The 15176-nt window shown below is 39.2% G+C and overlaps 1 protein-coding gene across 2 annotated transcripts in view; it reads right to left on the bottom strand.

The window, feature by feature from the left end:
- MDFIC (MyoD family inhibitor domain containing) overlaps positions 1–8712 on the bottom strand; it is a 49520-nt gene extending 40808 nt beyond the window's left edge. The window contains exons 1-3 of one of the 2 annotated variants that reach the window (XM_065743476.1): positions 8625–8712; positions 6987–7433; positions 6518–6654 (exon numbers count right to left, since the gene is read on the bottom strand). In XM_065743476.1, coding sequence (XP_065599548.1) covers positions 6518–6608 — 91 coding nt within the window. In that variant the 5' untranslated portion in view covers positions 6609–6654; positions 6987–7433; positions 8625–8712. The remainder of the gene's footprint in view (positions 1–6517; positions 6655–6986; positions 7434–8624) is intronic. The other variant, XM_065743475.1, reaches the window with a different exon arrangement.
- Between the last annotated feature and the right edge of the window lie 6464 nt (positions 8713–15176).

Below are 15176 nucleotides of genomic sequence, written 5' to 3'. Positions count from 1 at the left end.
GACAGCAATACAAATCACTCTGTGATTTATCCTGAAGATAAGCATGGGCACAAACTGTACTTGTGCAGGAAATAATGCAAATGTAAGGTTTAAATAAGGAAAAGAAGCAGCACGGAGGCCAAGTAAAGAATTGGGACAATTAACAATCTAAATTATATCTATGTTATGGACGAGTATTAAGATGAAAAACTTTATCCACATCAAAAAATGACTGTTTCATGAAGTAAGTGAACAAAGTGAATTCCTACTTCCAAATTATTTGGAATTATTAGCTTAAAGAGTATATAAATCAGTTTCATACTACAATAACTCACTGTACCGCAATCTTTTATATTTGCTTGCAGAATTACACAGCAATACAAATGTATTTCATGGAATAAATCTTTGTATTTACAGTTGCAAATGACTGCAACATTGATTTTTAAGTTCTATTTTGGTTTAATTAGCATGCAAATTGACAGAAAATATAAAAAAAGACAAGTAAAGGATGTGCATTTGAAGGACACGCCTCAGAGAACTCAAGTCTTTGACAAACAACCACTTCTTCTTTAACTGCTTGTTCATTTGTATCTTTGGTTTCTAGCTAACTCAAATTATCTAACCTCTCTTGAGTTTACAAAGAAGGGTGTTCCAATGAGTTCAAACACAGTTATAACAAGAAGTTATATATTACTTTATTCCTTAAAGTACAGGAACTACATAGTATCCAACCCAAAATGCGAAAGAATGAAATGAAGTTCCCACACAGAGTGAGTTGGGCAACCTCATACTGTCACAGGCAGCTGATTTCTATTCATTAGATGACACATAAAACCATAAACTGACATAGCCATCTCTTACAAAAAGCTGTATGACCTCCAACATGACAAACCGGACTTCAGAAACTGGTTCAGAGTTCATATATTGACACAGGGACACAGTAGATAAAAGAAGTTTAAAATCCCAGCTGTCATAACTAAAGGATTTCCTGTTATGGCACTCATTTTCTGTTCACCAACAATATGGCAGGCAGTACCAAATAAAGTAAAAGCAGCTTCCGGGAAAGACTTCTGGAAACCTGAGTACATCATTCTCATCAAGGAGACAAAAACAAGCAGAACGGACTTGCAAAGCTTGACCACCATGAAGAATGCAGAAATGGGAGCAACTCAATGCTTTCATTATGTAAGGGCAGAAAAATGATGAAAGCACAAGGTAAAGCTTACCTGGTCAGCTAGATATGACACCGCTGGGATGTATGAGGGATGCTCCAAAAGTAAGGCCTCCTATTTTATTATATGGGCCCCCAATGTCTGACTGTTGGTGGTAGGGCAGCAGAGGTTGAACCTTCCCACTAACGCTGCTCTACAGTGTTGCTGTGTGACAAATATCAGCAGAGGGGCAGTCTGACAAAATGGTGTCATACATGGGTATAGGAAGAAAAAGTGTATCAATGAACACCTGCATGTGGAAAAAATTGTATCCACTGATATTAGCCAATGCTTGCTGAATGTTTATGGAGACCAGTGTATGTGAGCACAATGAGGCAGTGGGTAGTGTGCTCCAGCAGAGGTGACACTGACAATGGGTCACCATTGCTGATGCAGATTTTTAGGAGCGCAGCATGCAGGCCCTTGTTCATCAATGGTGAAAATGCAAGGCTAATACTGGTGACTATGTTGAAAGACAGCGTTTTTTAGCTGAGCCTTTTCTGTATCAAATAGAGTCACTGTATTCTTTGTTGTACACTCAGAAAGCAATCGGAGGCATTACTTTTGGAGCAATCTATGTACTTTGGACAAGCATTCTAGTCTTAAGACTATTTCTTGGCTGCGGTGCATTAGGCACATTCCTGCAGTTCATCTTCCAGATTATTTAGTTCAAAGGGAATCCAGGCCAAGTCACTCCCCAAGATCACTTCAGAAAGCAAATCAAAGTAGGGGTGAACAAAAGGTTCAGTTCAAAACAGCACTGCTGATCCAAATGAAAATACTAACACAGACACACTCATTGCTGGGTGCTAATTAGTAGGAAGGGAAATCAAGCGTTTTAAGTAAAAGAAAGACTAACTTCTGATGGTCTGAAATTGAATTTGAGAAGAATGCTTGCAGTATAAAACTTGCCTATGAGATGGAACAAAAATATTTAAAATTTGATGCAAGACCTTAACAGTCAGCTCTGTGAAATACAAGCTCATCACACCCATGTAGACATGAATCACTTTACTGGAACTGCATGCACATGAAACTGAAAGCAGAAGTCTATTATTATGACTAGCTAGAGTCAGACACTTCTGGAAGTTTTAGTTATTGTAGTTAGTAACATTTAATAAACGCTTTACTGCTGACAGAAATCTATAAAACTAATTAACACAGATTCACTAAACTCTCTTCAGATTAAGTGGAAATTCGAATAGGGCAAGCCATTCATAAGTTTGAGCAATTTGAGTATATCACTTTACCATTAAAACAAAAATCTATTACTCATAACATTGGGGCACTGCTAGTAATGCCCAACAGTCACAGTGACAGTAATAGGTGCTGCTTCAAGAATTTGCAGACATTCCCACAGTGACTTTTCTGTCATCTCACCTTACCTAGTGCTGTAGTGCTCCCGGATCATGAAAACAGTTGAAGACACAAAATACTAAGGGGTTTGAATCACACTGTTGAAGAAGAGCACAGTGTTTGTACGGTTTTCTTAATGAACTGATGTTGCTGTGTATGGTTTCTTTGGACACCAAACCATAACTGCATCTCCACTCAGCAACAGGGAAAGCCACTTGTAGAATCTGAGAGTATTTCTACTAGAACTGCTCATACACACCACATCACCCAGTACAGAAATCCAGTGGATTTCCACCATCTAAATGGCTATTAAAAATTTCTAAGTGTGATCATCAGTTTTTTTTTTCATTTATTTACACTGCTTCCAAATTCTGAAATTATTGACTACTCACTTGTTATTCTATTCAGTTAGTTAACAGACAAAGGTAAAAGTATTCCAAATACGTTATAGGTGATAATCCTGCATTTTCTAAAATGTGGCTTGATTTCAAAAATATAGTTACACGTCTGTTGAAAGCTCTCTCTTGCACTCTCTGGTTTATTCAAATGCAGAGGATTTAATGGAAGAAGTCTACCCATAGCCCAAGCAATAATCATAGTGTGACCTCTAATATGTAAAACATTCTCCTTAAAGCAGAAAGGCCGCTGGTCACAAAGTGAAAATTCCTTGTTTAGGGATGCTGAACTATTCTGACACTTGCCAATGCCGAAAATACCTGATCACTGCCAAATTAAACTGGTATAGACATGACACTATGCATTCTTGACTACACTGTACTGCACACAGGTAGGAGTAGTCATACTTGGATTCCAAGGCCTAAGAAGCCCAGAAGAGAAGAGATGATGTGAGCAAGATCTTGAACAACAGCGCACAACAAGACTTACACTTTTGCAAGAACATGGCAAAACATGAACCCAGTGTTTGCAGAAATTAGGTTAAAACTTTCATTCTCTTTCAGCAGAAGACTATTCACACAAATAACGGTTTGAAGACTGAAACTGAGTATTGATACTGCCAAAAAAGACAGCACCATCTCATCATCTATCTCTCACAGCATGCTAAGTATGGAGGGGCAAAGCCCAAGAATCTCACAAACATTTATGTATGCATTAAATAAAAATGAACTAGCAAGGAAGAACAGTGACAGCTGAGAGGATGAGAGAGCATACTGCTTAAAGCAAAGAAAAGAATGTCACATCTGTTGGCCAAGCTGAATCTCAACCCAGAATTTTAACCATCCCCACAAACCTTACTATTTTAGTTCTTTTGTTTGTTTGTTCCCTTTACATTGTAGCATAACTATTTGCTGAGTATTTACAGTTCAGGTACAGTTCCTTTTCTTTTTATCATCGAACCACAGAATGGCCTGGGTTGAAAAGGACTTCAAATATTGAGTTTCAACCCCCCTGCCATGGGCAAGGTCAACAACCACTAGAGCAGGCTGCCCAGAGCCACATCCAGCCTTGCCTTGAATGCCTCCAGGGAGGAGGCATCCACAACCTCTCTGGGCAACCTGTTCCAGTGCATTATCTGACTGAATAAAATGAAAGAGAACAACAACGAAAGAGAACAATTACGCTTCAGCACCTTAGTATTTATGAGACCAAACTAAAAGGAGCACCTTGAAATTTGTATTTTTTTATGACACTTCACAGAACTTCAGAAGAGAATGGAAGTTCATCCTCAGGAAGCAAGATATCTACAACAGGTAAATAAGTATAGAATGCATGTTAAAGTATGTTGCTACCAATCAGAAATCCTTGCTCATTAGGATGTGCTTAGAATCTTGTTATATGTAAATCATTTTTTTCTGATTAAAGAATTTTTATTCCAAGGTGGACGCAAATCTCATAAGTGTAGGGGCTCATCAATTAATCTATTAGGAGGTGATTCCAAGAAAATTAATTTCTTTCAACTTATTACACTCCAGCCCATTTCCAGAAATAATGTGAATTTCAGCCACAGCTTTTATAACTATCTCCAAATTCTACAGAAGTCAGTGTACTTTATGCATCCTGTGGGTTGGTACAGAAAGTCCTGGAGGGTGCTGAAAGCTCCAGATATATTATCTGAGATCTTCAGTCCTGGAATATCTCAACTACCTTACCCTGTAACCACACACTGCAAAGCTGACAACAGAAATGCTGGAATATAGACTGGAAATGTTATGAACTCACCTCTTCCTCTTTCCACCCCCATTTCCCCAACAGAATTAGACTTGAAAAAAGCAACAAATATCCACAGTTAGCCTTAAATCTAAGTTCACTAGAAAAAAAAAATTAAAAAAGCATGTTTGAATGCTGACTTGAGTGAAAAATAAAAACTCTCTTTGTCTTTCTGTGAACGATGCATGCCCCTTAAAACTGATCACGTGCCTTGAGGTGTGGCTGGTGAGCAAACCTGAATCAACACATTCACTTGTTTGTACCTTAGCGATCCCCGAAAAAGTCACTCTACAACCTTTCACTTTGACAGCTCTGAGCAGCAGCCGTGTATTTCAGGCTCTGCACAGAACTTGTCTGTGTGGAGACCACTGTTCTTCTCCATACCTTCCATATAAAAAGAAGAGCAGGTATTGAAAACCTTACGGAAATGGAATCAAACACAACTTTGTTTCATAGTAAAAATACAATTCAGATTGGAACTGTAAGAAGAAGGAGGCTTTCCAGGTTAGTAAGCTCACTGGCTTGAAACTCCCCTAATTCTGATGTATGGCCTACACAATGCTTTTAACCAGAGTGGCCATTAGATCATATGACAGGGAAAAGCAACACATGGAAAATAAACACATATCACAAATACCATTTCTTCTGTCCAAAATATGATTCTAAGAGCTCTGTTCCATCTGATCTTCTGTATCTAATCTTCTTTTATTATTTTTTTTACTGTTTAGAAGTTATGAGTCATTCTCCAGGACAAAAAAAAAAAAACAACAAAACAATAAGATAAGTATAAGCCAATTTAATATGTCTCCCTGCCAGGTTTTTTTTTTTTTTTTAACTTTGCTACAGATACTTTCTGGTTTCTCAAACGAGTCTTCAACTTTGATTTCACACAGCTATTGATTTTCCATGTTACAAAAGCAGAGGCTGCATCTTTAATCCGCTGTTGCACAACTGAGTTACCAGGCTCTGCTAAGTTAACCTCTTATGTATAAAGTCACAGCCTTTGAACAACCTTATTTGTCTGTTCTTCAGAGGCAGAAAACTGCTGTCAGAACTCCGAAAAACAAAGCTGAAGCTGTAAATGCAAGAAAAGAAATAAGTCTCATCTTCACAGGCCAGAACTCAGCAGGCAAACACACTGCCTTGCTTTGAGGACAACCTACAGTACACCTTGTCAAACTCCTCTACACGAAGGTGATCAGAGCATCAATATACTTCATGCAAGTGCAAACTGCACACAGTTTGAAGGACTTCTCACTGTGATGAACATGCTTCTAAAGAACGCTCTAGCAGTAAACACAAAACAAGTGGCCAGTCTCTGAACAGGCATTAGGCACAGCACCACAGTAAACTAAGAGGAGAAACAGGCGAGTGCCCTCCCACCTGCGCAGCAATGCTGGACCAGGACTGCCCTTCTCAGCTCACTGCAGGGCTGAGGAGTAGCTTGGCAAAGAGCTCTGAAAAGCAAGCGCCAAAGCTGAGCAACGAGAAGGCGGTTTTTAGGAGCAGCATCTGCCTCTCAATGACTGCAGTTTTTCAAGAACTGAAAAGCAGCGCTGACATCAGTGCATCCTTTATTTCTTCCTCTGTTTTGCATTTTTTTTTTTTGTTTGTTTGTTTGTTTTTACATAGGCTATCTCTGGCTAAAAGAATAAAGGCGGGGCAGTGAAAGTGTTACAGAGGTACACCAAGGAGAGGCCGGGGACGAAGGAGCGGCAAGGGGTTAAAACCCACATAACGAATCAGTAAACGCATCATTCAAATAAAAGGCGCAACAATTACCGAGAAACTTTAAAGCGTCTCACCTCGAGGGAGCGAGATCAAAGCGCTGCTGTCGCTCGGAGCCCGTTCTGGCCCGTCAGGCCCCGGAGGAAGAGGTTCCCTCACTTGGGACATCTGCCAGCTCTCACCGAGCAGCGCAGAGCCGAACTAACACGTCGCCCTGCAGGAACAAGCGCGCGAAAGGATTCGTTAGAGTGTTCTACGCAGAAAACTCACGGCACGGGGCGAGGGAGCGCGGAGGGACAGCGGCGGAGCGGCGGCAACTTCGCGGCCGGGCGCGCCGCCCGCCCCACGCGGCGACACCCGCGGGACCGGGGGGCGGCGGCGGCGGCCGCGGGCGGCGTTGGGCCGACAGCCGCGGGACGCGGGGCCCCACGCGGCGCGCCCTACCTCCGTATTTCCTCCCGCTCCGCCCGGCCTTCCTCCGCGCCCCCGCTCCCCCGGCGGCCGCAGTCCCACCCCCCCCCCAGGCACACGCGTGCACTCACGCACCCGCACTCGCCCCCCGCCGCCGCAGTCACTGCTTTGCCATCATTTCCGGACGTTGAAACATCCCACTCCGGCTGACGGCGAGCGCTGCTCGGGGCGGCCGCTGTTCAGGTCCCGCCGCCCCCCGCCCCCAGCCGGGCCTCCCGCCACGGGAAGTCCCCGGGAGGCCGAAAGTCGTCAGGCAGAAATAGGGAGAAACGAAGGAAAAAAAAAAAAAAAAAAAAAACCCTGAAAGGAAGGCTTTCATGCCTGGACAGGGCTTGCAGCTGTAGGGTTTGGCTGAAGCACTTCTCACGGTGCAGTCACTGCCTCAGAAGTTGGGCGCTGCGGTTGCTGTTTGCCTTCACCCCGACGCGCCTCTGAAAGCAGGCAGTCTGCTCAGGGGAACGGCTGCGGGCCTCTGCTGCCCGCCCGGACCTGTCCCGGTCCCCCGTCCGCAGCACGGCACGGCTGTGCGAGGAGGAAGGACAGGACGAGTATTTTTCAACTGTAATAACCCACAGTGCAAACCACTCCTTCCGCTAGTACCTGCCGAACAGCCTTACCTGTGTTTCTCCACGCATTTCTTTGCCATTACACCGATTGGTTTGGCTGCCTCATGCTTTGCTGCTGCCCACACTATGGAGTGCTGCCATAACTGCTCATGTGCACCGCTGTACCCATATGCACAGTGCTTTACTCTGCACACCCTACTACAGCTTTCTGTGTGTTCACCTTTAACCTGTAATTTCTTTGCAACATGGAAAATTTAACACGGTTTAGCAAAGATGCTTTACTGCTGCGTTCCATCGCAGTGTACAAACAGGAACCATGTGGGAAGCTGGAATTGGGAATTAAAATTTTATAATAGACAAGTTATAAACTTGGCTGCATCCTAACATGGAATCACAGAATTGCTTAGGTGGAAAAAGACCTTCAAGATCACAAAGTCCAACTGCAACCTAACCATACTACCCTAACAACCCTCTGCTAAGTCACGTCCCTGAGATCCACATCTAGACAGATTTTAAAACACATTCAAGGATAGTGACTCAACCACTTCCCTGAAAAGAGAACAGACGGATATTGCTTTTAATATCATAAGCACCAAATAATGTGATCAGATATTAGAAGTTCTCTTATTTAAGCTGAGCATTTCCCTGCAGCACTCACAGAATGATCATACGGCGTAAATACCTGAGAAGGAGCCATTTCCTTTGAGACACCACCCACTTCGGGGCCTCCTCTATTGCAAAAGCCATCACAGTTTAGCTTTATTAATGGTCACTGTTAGTGTGAAAGGTAAGTGTGACGCAACTAATAAGAAATGCTGTTTCAGGTTTATATTTTTCTGACAAGAAACACAATCATTTTTAAGTATTTCAGTAAACTAAGATGTTCCTTGGTAGAAGAGAATATTTCTTTAAGCTTTTCCATGATATAATGGAAAAAAAAATGTGCTATGCCTGGAAGAAGTCAAGTAAACATTCCATTTAGTGTACACAAACTCCATATTGCATTACATAATAATAATGTGGGTATCAATATCTCCACTTCTCATCTGAGAAAACATTGCGTAACTTTCCACAGCACCAGTGTACAACAGCAGCTTCTCGCTGTCCTTTGGGCAGAGCACTTCAGGCATAAGGTAGAAGGACTTACCTCTAACTCGCAAGTGAGTCAGTAGCAGAAGAGAGGTTATGACTCATCCTCAACGTTCAAGCCTGTGTTTTTCCCTCTGAAACTGGGAAACAGCACAGAACAGTGGGAGGAGCGACAATTTAGCCAGCCACACCCTGCCTCCAAAACGTCTTATTGGATAGTACATGTCTATCTTGCAGATACCATCCAGGTTTATGGCTCATTTTTTTTTAACCTTATCTATAAAACACACATGGTAAATGTGTTGGTGTTCAGTTTATCTTTTTCAGCTTACTCTGCCAAGGTTCTGCTGTATAGCTGCCTACATAGAGCTTTAAACAACCAAACAAATGAATGGGAAGAGGACCTTCAGCTGATGTTGCCATACTATGTTTGATGCAATGTGTGATAAACCCAAGCAAAATCAAATAAAACAAGTTCAGATAATTCAATATGCAAAAAGTTCACTGAAACAACATTAAAAATACTGTGCAGCACATGCTACATTGAAAAGCTGTGGTTCTGATTGTACGATTGTTTTACTGATTGTGAAAAGAAAGATCCAGATGTGGTCACTGTTACCGAGATACCATAGATAGACAAAGTTCATTGGCAGAAGCCAACAGTACAGCACATTCCTGACAGTCAAACACAGCTAATCTAAAACAATCGTGTCACACTGCTTCTTAAAACATGCATATTTCTGAACTGTTAATGAAATTTCTCATGGGGTGGGCAGCCTAACAGCTGCAGCCCTTCAAGTACCTTACAAACATGAGACACAGTGGATCTTACTGTAGGAGCCAGGTGATAGACTGTTGCATGTATGCGTTGCACTACACTCTTCCATTGCTAGATCAGAAAATTCAGGTATGCTTTTCAAGACTATAGTGGCAGATCTGGGGGGTGGATGTGAAGGAAAACTCAAAAGATTTGTAAAAGGAAGAAAGTATGGCTTGTAGACAGGTAAAAAATGCCTAAAAGCTTGCTCTACATTTCTTTCTTTATTAAAACATTTCAGGAAAACAGAATCCTATTAAAAGTGCACCAAATGGAGAACACAGTCATATGCCTTCAGGACAAAACTGATCATCACCATTTTCTAGTCTGACCTCCCACACAAGCCATAAAATAGATTCTACCTCCAACCAAAATAAGGCTCGTCAGTGAGTGAAAGTTTTTTAGAAAGACACAAGTTGTTTATTTAAACTGAGTCTGTTATGTCCCAAAATAAACAAACTGCTTCAAATTTTAGGGTATTTTTACTTATATTATTAAAACCTTAAACTGTATTTTCGCTTGAATTTTCCAAATAAAAATTTCAGTCTGAATTGTTATGGATATCAGTTCCTTAAAGGAGGAAGTTCTGGCTAGCAGAGTTACTCTTCTCAGCAATGCTGCAGAAAGCTTTTGCATAGCTTCAAATAAAAGAAAAATATTTCAGTAGAAATATTACTGCTTACACAGTATAGAGGAGCGATTGATAAATAGTTGAACTGACACAGATGTAGCTACCCAGATTTGCTTCCCCTACCTTTACTTCCTCAAGATTACACTTAAACAAACGCTATCTTCCTTCTGTCAGCAAGAGCTGGGGAAACTGGAAAGATTTTATGTCCTTAACGTTCCATGTAACTTTCTGTTTTCTGAAAGATGAACAAAATATTTAGTCAATCTGTGACTGATAGCTAGTGCTTTAGTACCTGTAAACGCAAGTCATCCTTCTCCTATACCTTAGAGCATAATTTTCAATTTTATAAAATGCATTTTTAGCATATGTATATTATTCTAAACTTCACAGTATTTTCACTGATGGGATAATGGCAGGTTCTCTGCTCTAAATATTTTATAGTGTGGCAACACCAAAATGGGAAGACTGATATAGTTGAGAGGAATAAAATGAGAGTTAGTTTTAAAGATAAATTATGTAACAAAATAACAGTATTCCAAATGAAGTTTAAGAATTCATTTTAATTCAGATTGAAATCAAGAATGTGTGCAATATAAGAAGTTCAGCAGAAAAGAAACACACTGAAGGGCAATTCGAAGGACATTAGCATGGCTGGGCCAGATGAGTTCTTTGTTTTCATGGCCTGGTTTGTATATTACGCTTCTCCAAAACACCCTTAGAAGCCACAGTGGAGCTGGATTCTGCCTGTAGATTGTTTTAGATTAGGTTTTGTGCTCTGTAAAACACAATCACTGAAGTGTTGTGGGATTGACAGTGCTTTAAACACCAGCTGGTCGTAGCAGGGCAACCAATCTCTTCTATTCCAAGGAAATCTATCTCCATAGAGCACAGAGAGAAAAATAAGCAGTAGGATGCCAAAATGGAACCAGTGGCAAACAGATTTAAGTCCTACAATCAGAAGTGGAATCAAGAAATGCAGAGGAGCAACTGATTCTGGTAATGCTGCACGTTGCCATTTGGAGGATGAAGTCTTTCTACTGTAAATGATTCTTGCCCAGGTCTGGTGTTTCGCTGCTGCAGGATGGACTCCTCAGTGGGGAAAAGAGGAATGTGAGGCTTAATGTTTGCTTTGTGCAGACTTGTGCTGGCAATTAGAATCACAGTTAGTGTAAATACGATTTTAAAATGCAAGAAAAATATTTTTTCCCTCTGTGTTAGCTTCCTATTTATAATGAACTATTTTATGTGAAATATTATAGCGAAGATTTCATTAAAATTAATACATTGTAAAATGAAACAAAATATACTGAAAAGAATTATTCCTGATGTAACTCCAGTGAAGCCAAAGGAGTTGTATGAAAGATGAATGCAGCTCAGCAAGCTTTATCCTACTTAGGGCGAAGCACATCACATGATACGGTTTATGGTATTTTCAGCTATTGCTTAGCAAGCTCAAGCAGGTAGCTCACTCAGGTAGGTAATAGATCTCACATGAAAAAGTAACAGATCATATACTGAGGCATGCAAAATGACGTTTCACCACAACAAAATGACAACTAGTAATTTATTACACTCCTACAAATGAGTCATGAAGAAATATTCAATATTCAATTAAAACTAAGTCTGACAGATTCCAGCATTTAATTTATTTGCATATATTTTTTTCAGTTACTCAGCTTTTCACTTTGCAGTTAATATTACACCTTAATAAAAAACTTATTTAATTCTTCAGAAGAAACATGAAATTCAGCAGAAGTGAATGTTTCAAACACTTCAAAGGCTATTCAGACTCTGCAGTGCATTCAAGATTATTTGGAATTTCTTTTGACATTAAAGATCATCTCTGCAAAGAAAAGCAGTGGACAACATCAACTCATGAGTTAAAAAGACAGCTAAGTAGTTTAAGTGAATATGTATTAAAAATTGTGGCTAACTAAATACAAAATGTAGAAACATGAAATATAGAGAGCTATAGTCAGTTTAGAATAGCTGACTGAATTTCCCTGAAGACCATGGATGCTATCAAGTCCTTGAAGTGATGTGGACAGTTTCCTTTTCACTCTTTCTGGCTATTCCAGCTAGTCTAATAGGATGAAGTGGGACAAAGCCAAGTCTTTCCTAGCTTTTCTTTTACTTCCTGGGGAAAATCCCCATCCTGTGGGCACAGATACAGAACTATATTAGATCTGGTTCCACAGGCTGCATTTATAACAGGTAAAAGAAAACTGAATTAGCAATGCTGCTTTTGCTTCTGCGAGCTGAGCAATATCTGCATCTGGCATTATTCTACCTTAGTATTTTATCCACATTCTTAACAATTGTAAGTATTCATGAGATTTATGTGATCTTTTCTCAGCACTGTTACTAATTGCCAATATCAAATGAAGCTTGCAAAAAAACCATTTCTAGAATTCCATGAAAATAAAAATATTCCTGTATGAAATGAATTCCTAATCAATCTTTCCCGATTATATTAAACTGAAAAATCCTAGAAGCATATTTTACGCAGAAGTAAATAACGCAGTGGAACAAAAGATGGTGTGCTGTTTTGCTGAGTGACATCGTGGAATCACATCCAGAGATCTATACAAATTTAGTTGAATTAGTGCATCTTCAATATTAATTCATGATGTCAGGTGTCACTTTGGAGATGCCAGTACACTATGAACCAGGTATTAAAGATATTGTGCATTCTGTGTTACAGTTCTATAATAAAGAATGGTCTTAGTTATATATTGCTTATTATTCGTAATGCATATTTGAAACACATCTTATAAAAGCTCCTTTGCAACCTCCAGTATGTATGCTGTGAATATATGTTAACAACAGAATACATTTGCATATTACTAGTTCATAATACTGAAAGCACTATCAAATTTTGGATAAAAAAATAATTTCTGTACTTACGAGCAGAAATTATTTGCTCATGCTTCCCACTCAGAGCTGTACACAGTCATTTCTCACCCCAGACTTTACAACTCACAAAGAAACAAAAATTCCAGTTTTGCAGCAATTCTTTAAACTATGGCTTTCTTGAATTAAAGTGTTTCATGATCTCTTTTTCCACTCTTTTCTTCATATCTGCTAATTATATATATTTTTTTAATTGCCTGAGTTTTTCATTTTGGCATCCTTCTAAGTGACTGCATTAAGGTCTTGCATCAAATGCTTATTTTAATATTAAATACACATACAATTCTTCTGCTCAGGAGTCAGGATTGGACAAGGCTCTTTCTTGCACATCACAAAATACAATGATTTCAAATCAACAATTTGTTGTTTTTCTCTATATATAAATGAACGTTCTGGCAACACATCGAAATAATGATGAAAAAAGCACTCTTACTTCTCTATGCTGGGGAAGTAAATAAAAAACAAGAAACTGATGCAGAAGACTTACCTAAATGAAAGTACTGCAAATCATGGGATCTTGGGTCCAAATCTAATTCTGTGTCTGTGCCCACAGGATGGGGATTTGCCCCAGGAAGCAAAAGATAAGCTACGGAAGACTTGGGTTTGCTTTACTTCATCCTGTAGACCTGTTGGAATAACCAGCAAGAGTGAAGAAGAAACTATCTACGTCATTTCAAGGACTCTGTAGTGGCCATGGTGCATAGTGGAAACTCTGTTTTTAAGTATTTTCAGTTGTATTACTTCAGTAAGTAATACTGAGAAATATTTCATGGGTTTTATATTACTGCAGACATTAGCTCCACAAAGGATTCAGATAAGCAATTAATGGTAAGTATAAACTGTAAACCATCTAGGAATCAAATATTCATGCCCTTGAAGATAAATATTATAACATCTCATCCAAAATAATAATAAAATTAGAAAACTCAGAATAAAAAAGACCCACGCATGGTACTTCCAGATAATGTTTATGCGGTTATGGTGCTACCCACTGAATGATGGGTGTGATTATACTACCTGTTACAATGTATAATATCTGTTACATATTAGAGAGTGTATGTGTATATATGTACATAAAAACCAGTGGAATTTTAGTGATTTCCTTTAAAATAAATGGTTACATCTTAGAATAGCGAGAAAGGCTATTGGAGTGTACAAATCCCTCCATTCCACTTTCCCTCTTTCTGTGGTTTATTTTAACCATCCTAAAGTATTAATGAAAATGCTATAAAAGCCTTAACGTTACAGCATAATTTTATTTAACATTGTTTCACATGTAAGAGCTATAAACAGACTGTAGTAAACTTATACAACCAGTTATCTTGAGGTCTGAGCTGTTGTTTTTTTTTTTTCTTTTATGACAGTAAATAAAAGATTGTTTGTACTAAGTTATTTTAGGTTTCTAACATGCTAGCTGTTCTGTCTCAGATCATTTCAAGATATAAAGGCCAGCAGTTTGCAAATTACTGTAATCATCAATAATACTAATAAAAAAAAGGTAAATAAATTCTGTAGTTTTCCAAGGTGACTTTTATGTCTCTGCAGTAAATTATTTGCATTTTCATACAGTATGTTTTCTAATAATAAAAGTAAAGTTCTGGTAACCATCTTCTACAGCCAAATAAAATTGAATCAACCTCAGCATGGTATCACTGCTGATTTCAATGCAAGGTAGAATCACTGGCTTTCCAGTCCTGGAACTCTTTCTGGTTCTCCAGTTTTTGCCCAATATTATTTTAGTAAAGTGAAAAGAAAGGATATCCAATTTGTTAATTCAGTGGTATTAGACCTATCCTGAACTTGATCCAATACCTTCCATAGACTAGTTTAAGCTTCACGGATCTGTTTTGGGTGTCAAATATATGCTTTTAGTTAGTTTACACCATAAATATAATTAAAAATGAATATTTATTTCTTTATTTTTGTGCAAAGAGTGCCACCATTTTTTTCTCAGCTCTTTTTACAAGGCAGCAAGGACATGAGACTTCCAGCCACCTCCATCTTACATCACAACAATATCAGTCTGTTTTGTGGCTGTAAATAGGAGTGTTCCTCCTGTTGTGATCCCCCACACTCTGAAACAATAAATGCTGCTGAGTGGAATCATGTCTTGCCTCCTCATATTATCATTTGTGAATAGTTCTGAAAAACAGTTATAGCTAATTTAGAAAAGAGTTTTTGAAGCATTCTCTCAAAACACAGTAGCATCACCAAGGTGTCATTTTCCCAAGGAAGATTTTTGCATCTAA

The sequence above is a fragment of the Cyrtonyx montezumae genome, unplaced genomic scaffold (genome assembly GCF_038088225.1).
Source record: "Cyrtonyx montezumae isolate F1298 unplaced genomic scaffold, pur_monq_1.0 scaffold_3, whole genome shotgun sequence".
Classification (NCBI taxonomy): Eukaryota; Metazoa; Chordata; class Aves; order Galliformes; family Odontophoridae; genus Cyrtonyx; species Cyrtonyx montezumae.
Note: the sequence above shows the minus strand (reverse complement) of the source record. Positions and strands in the feature narration are given on the sequence as shown.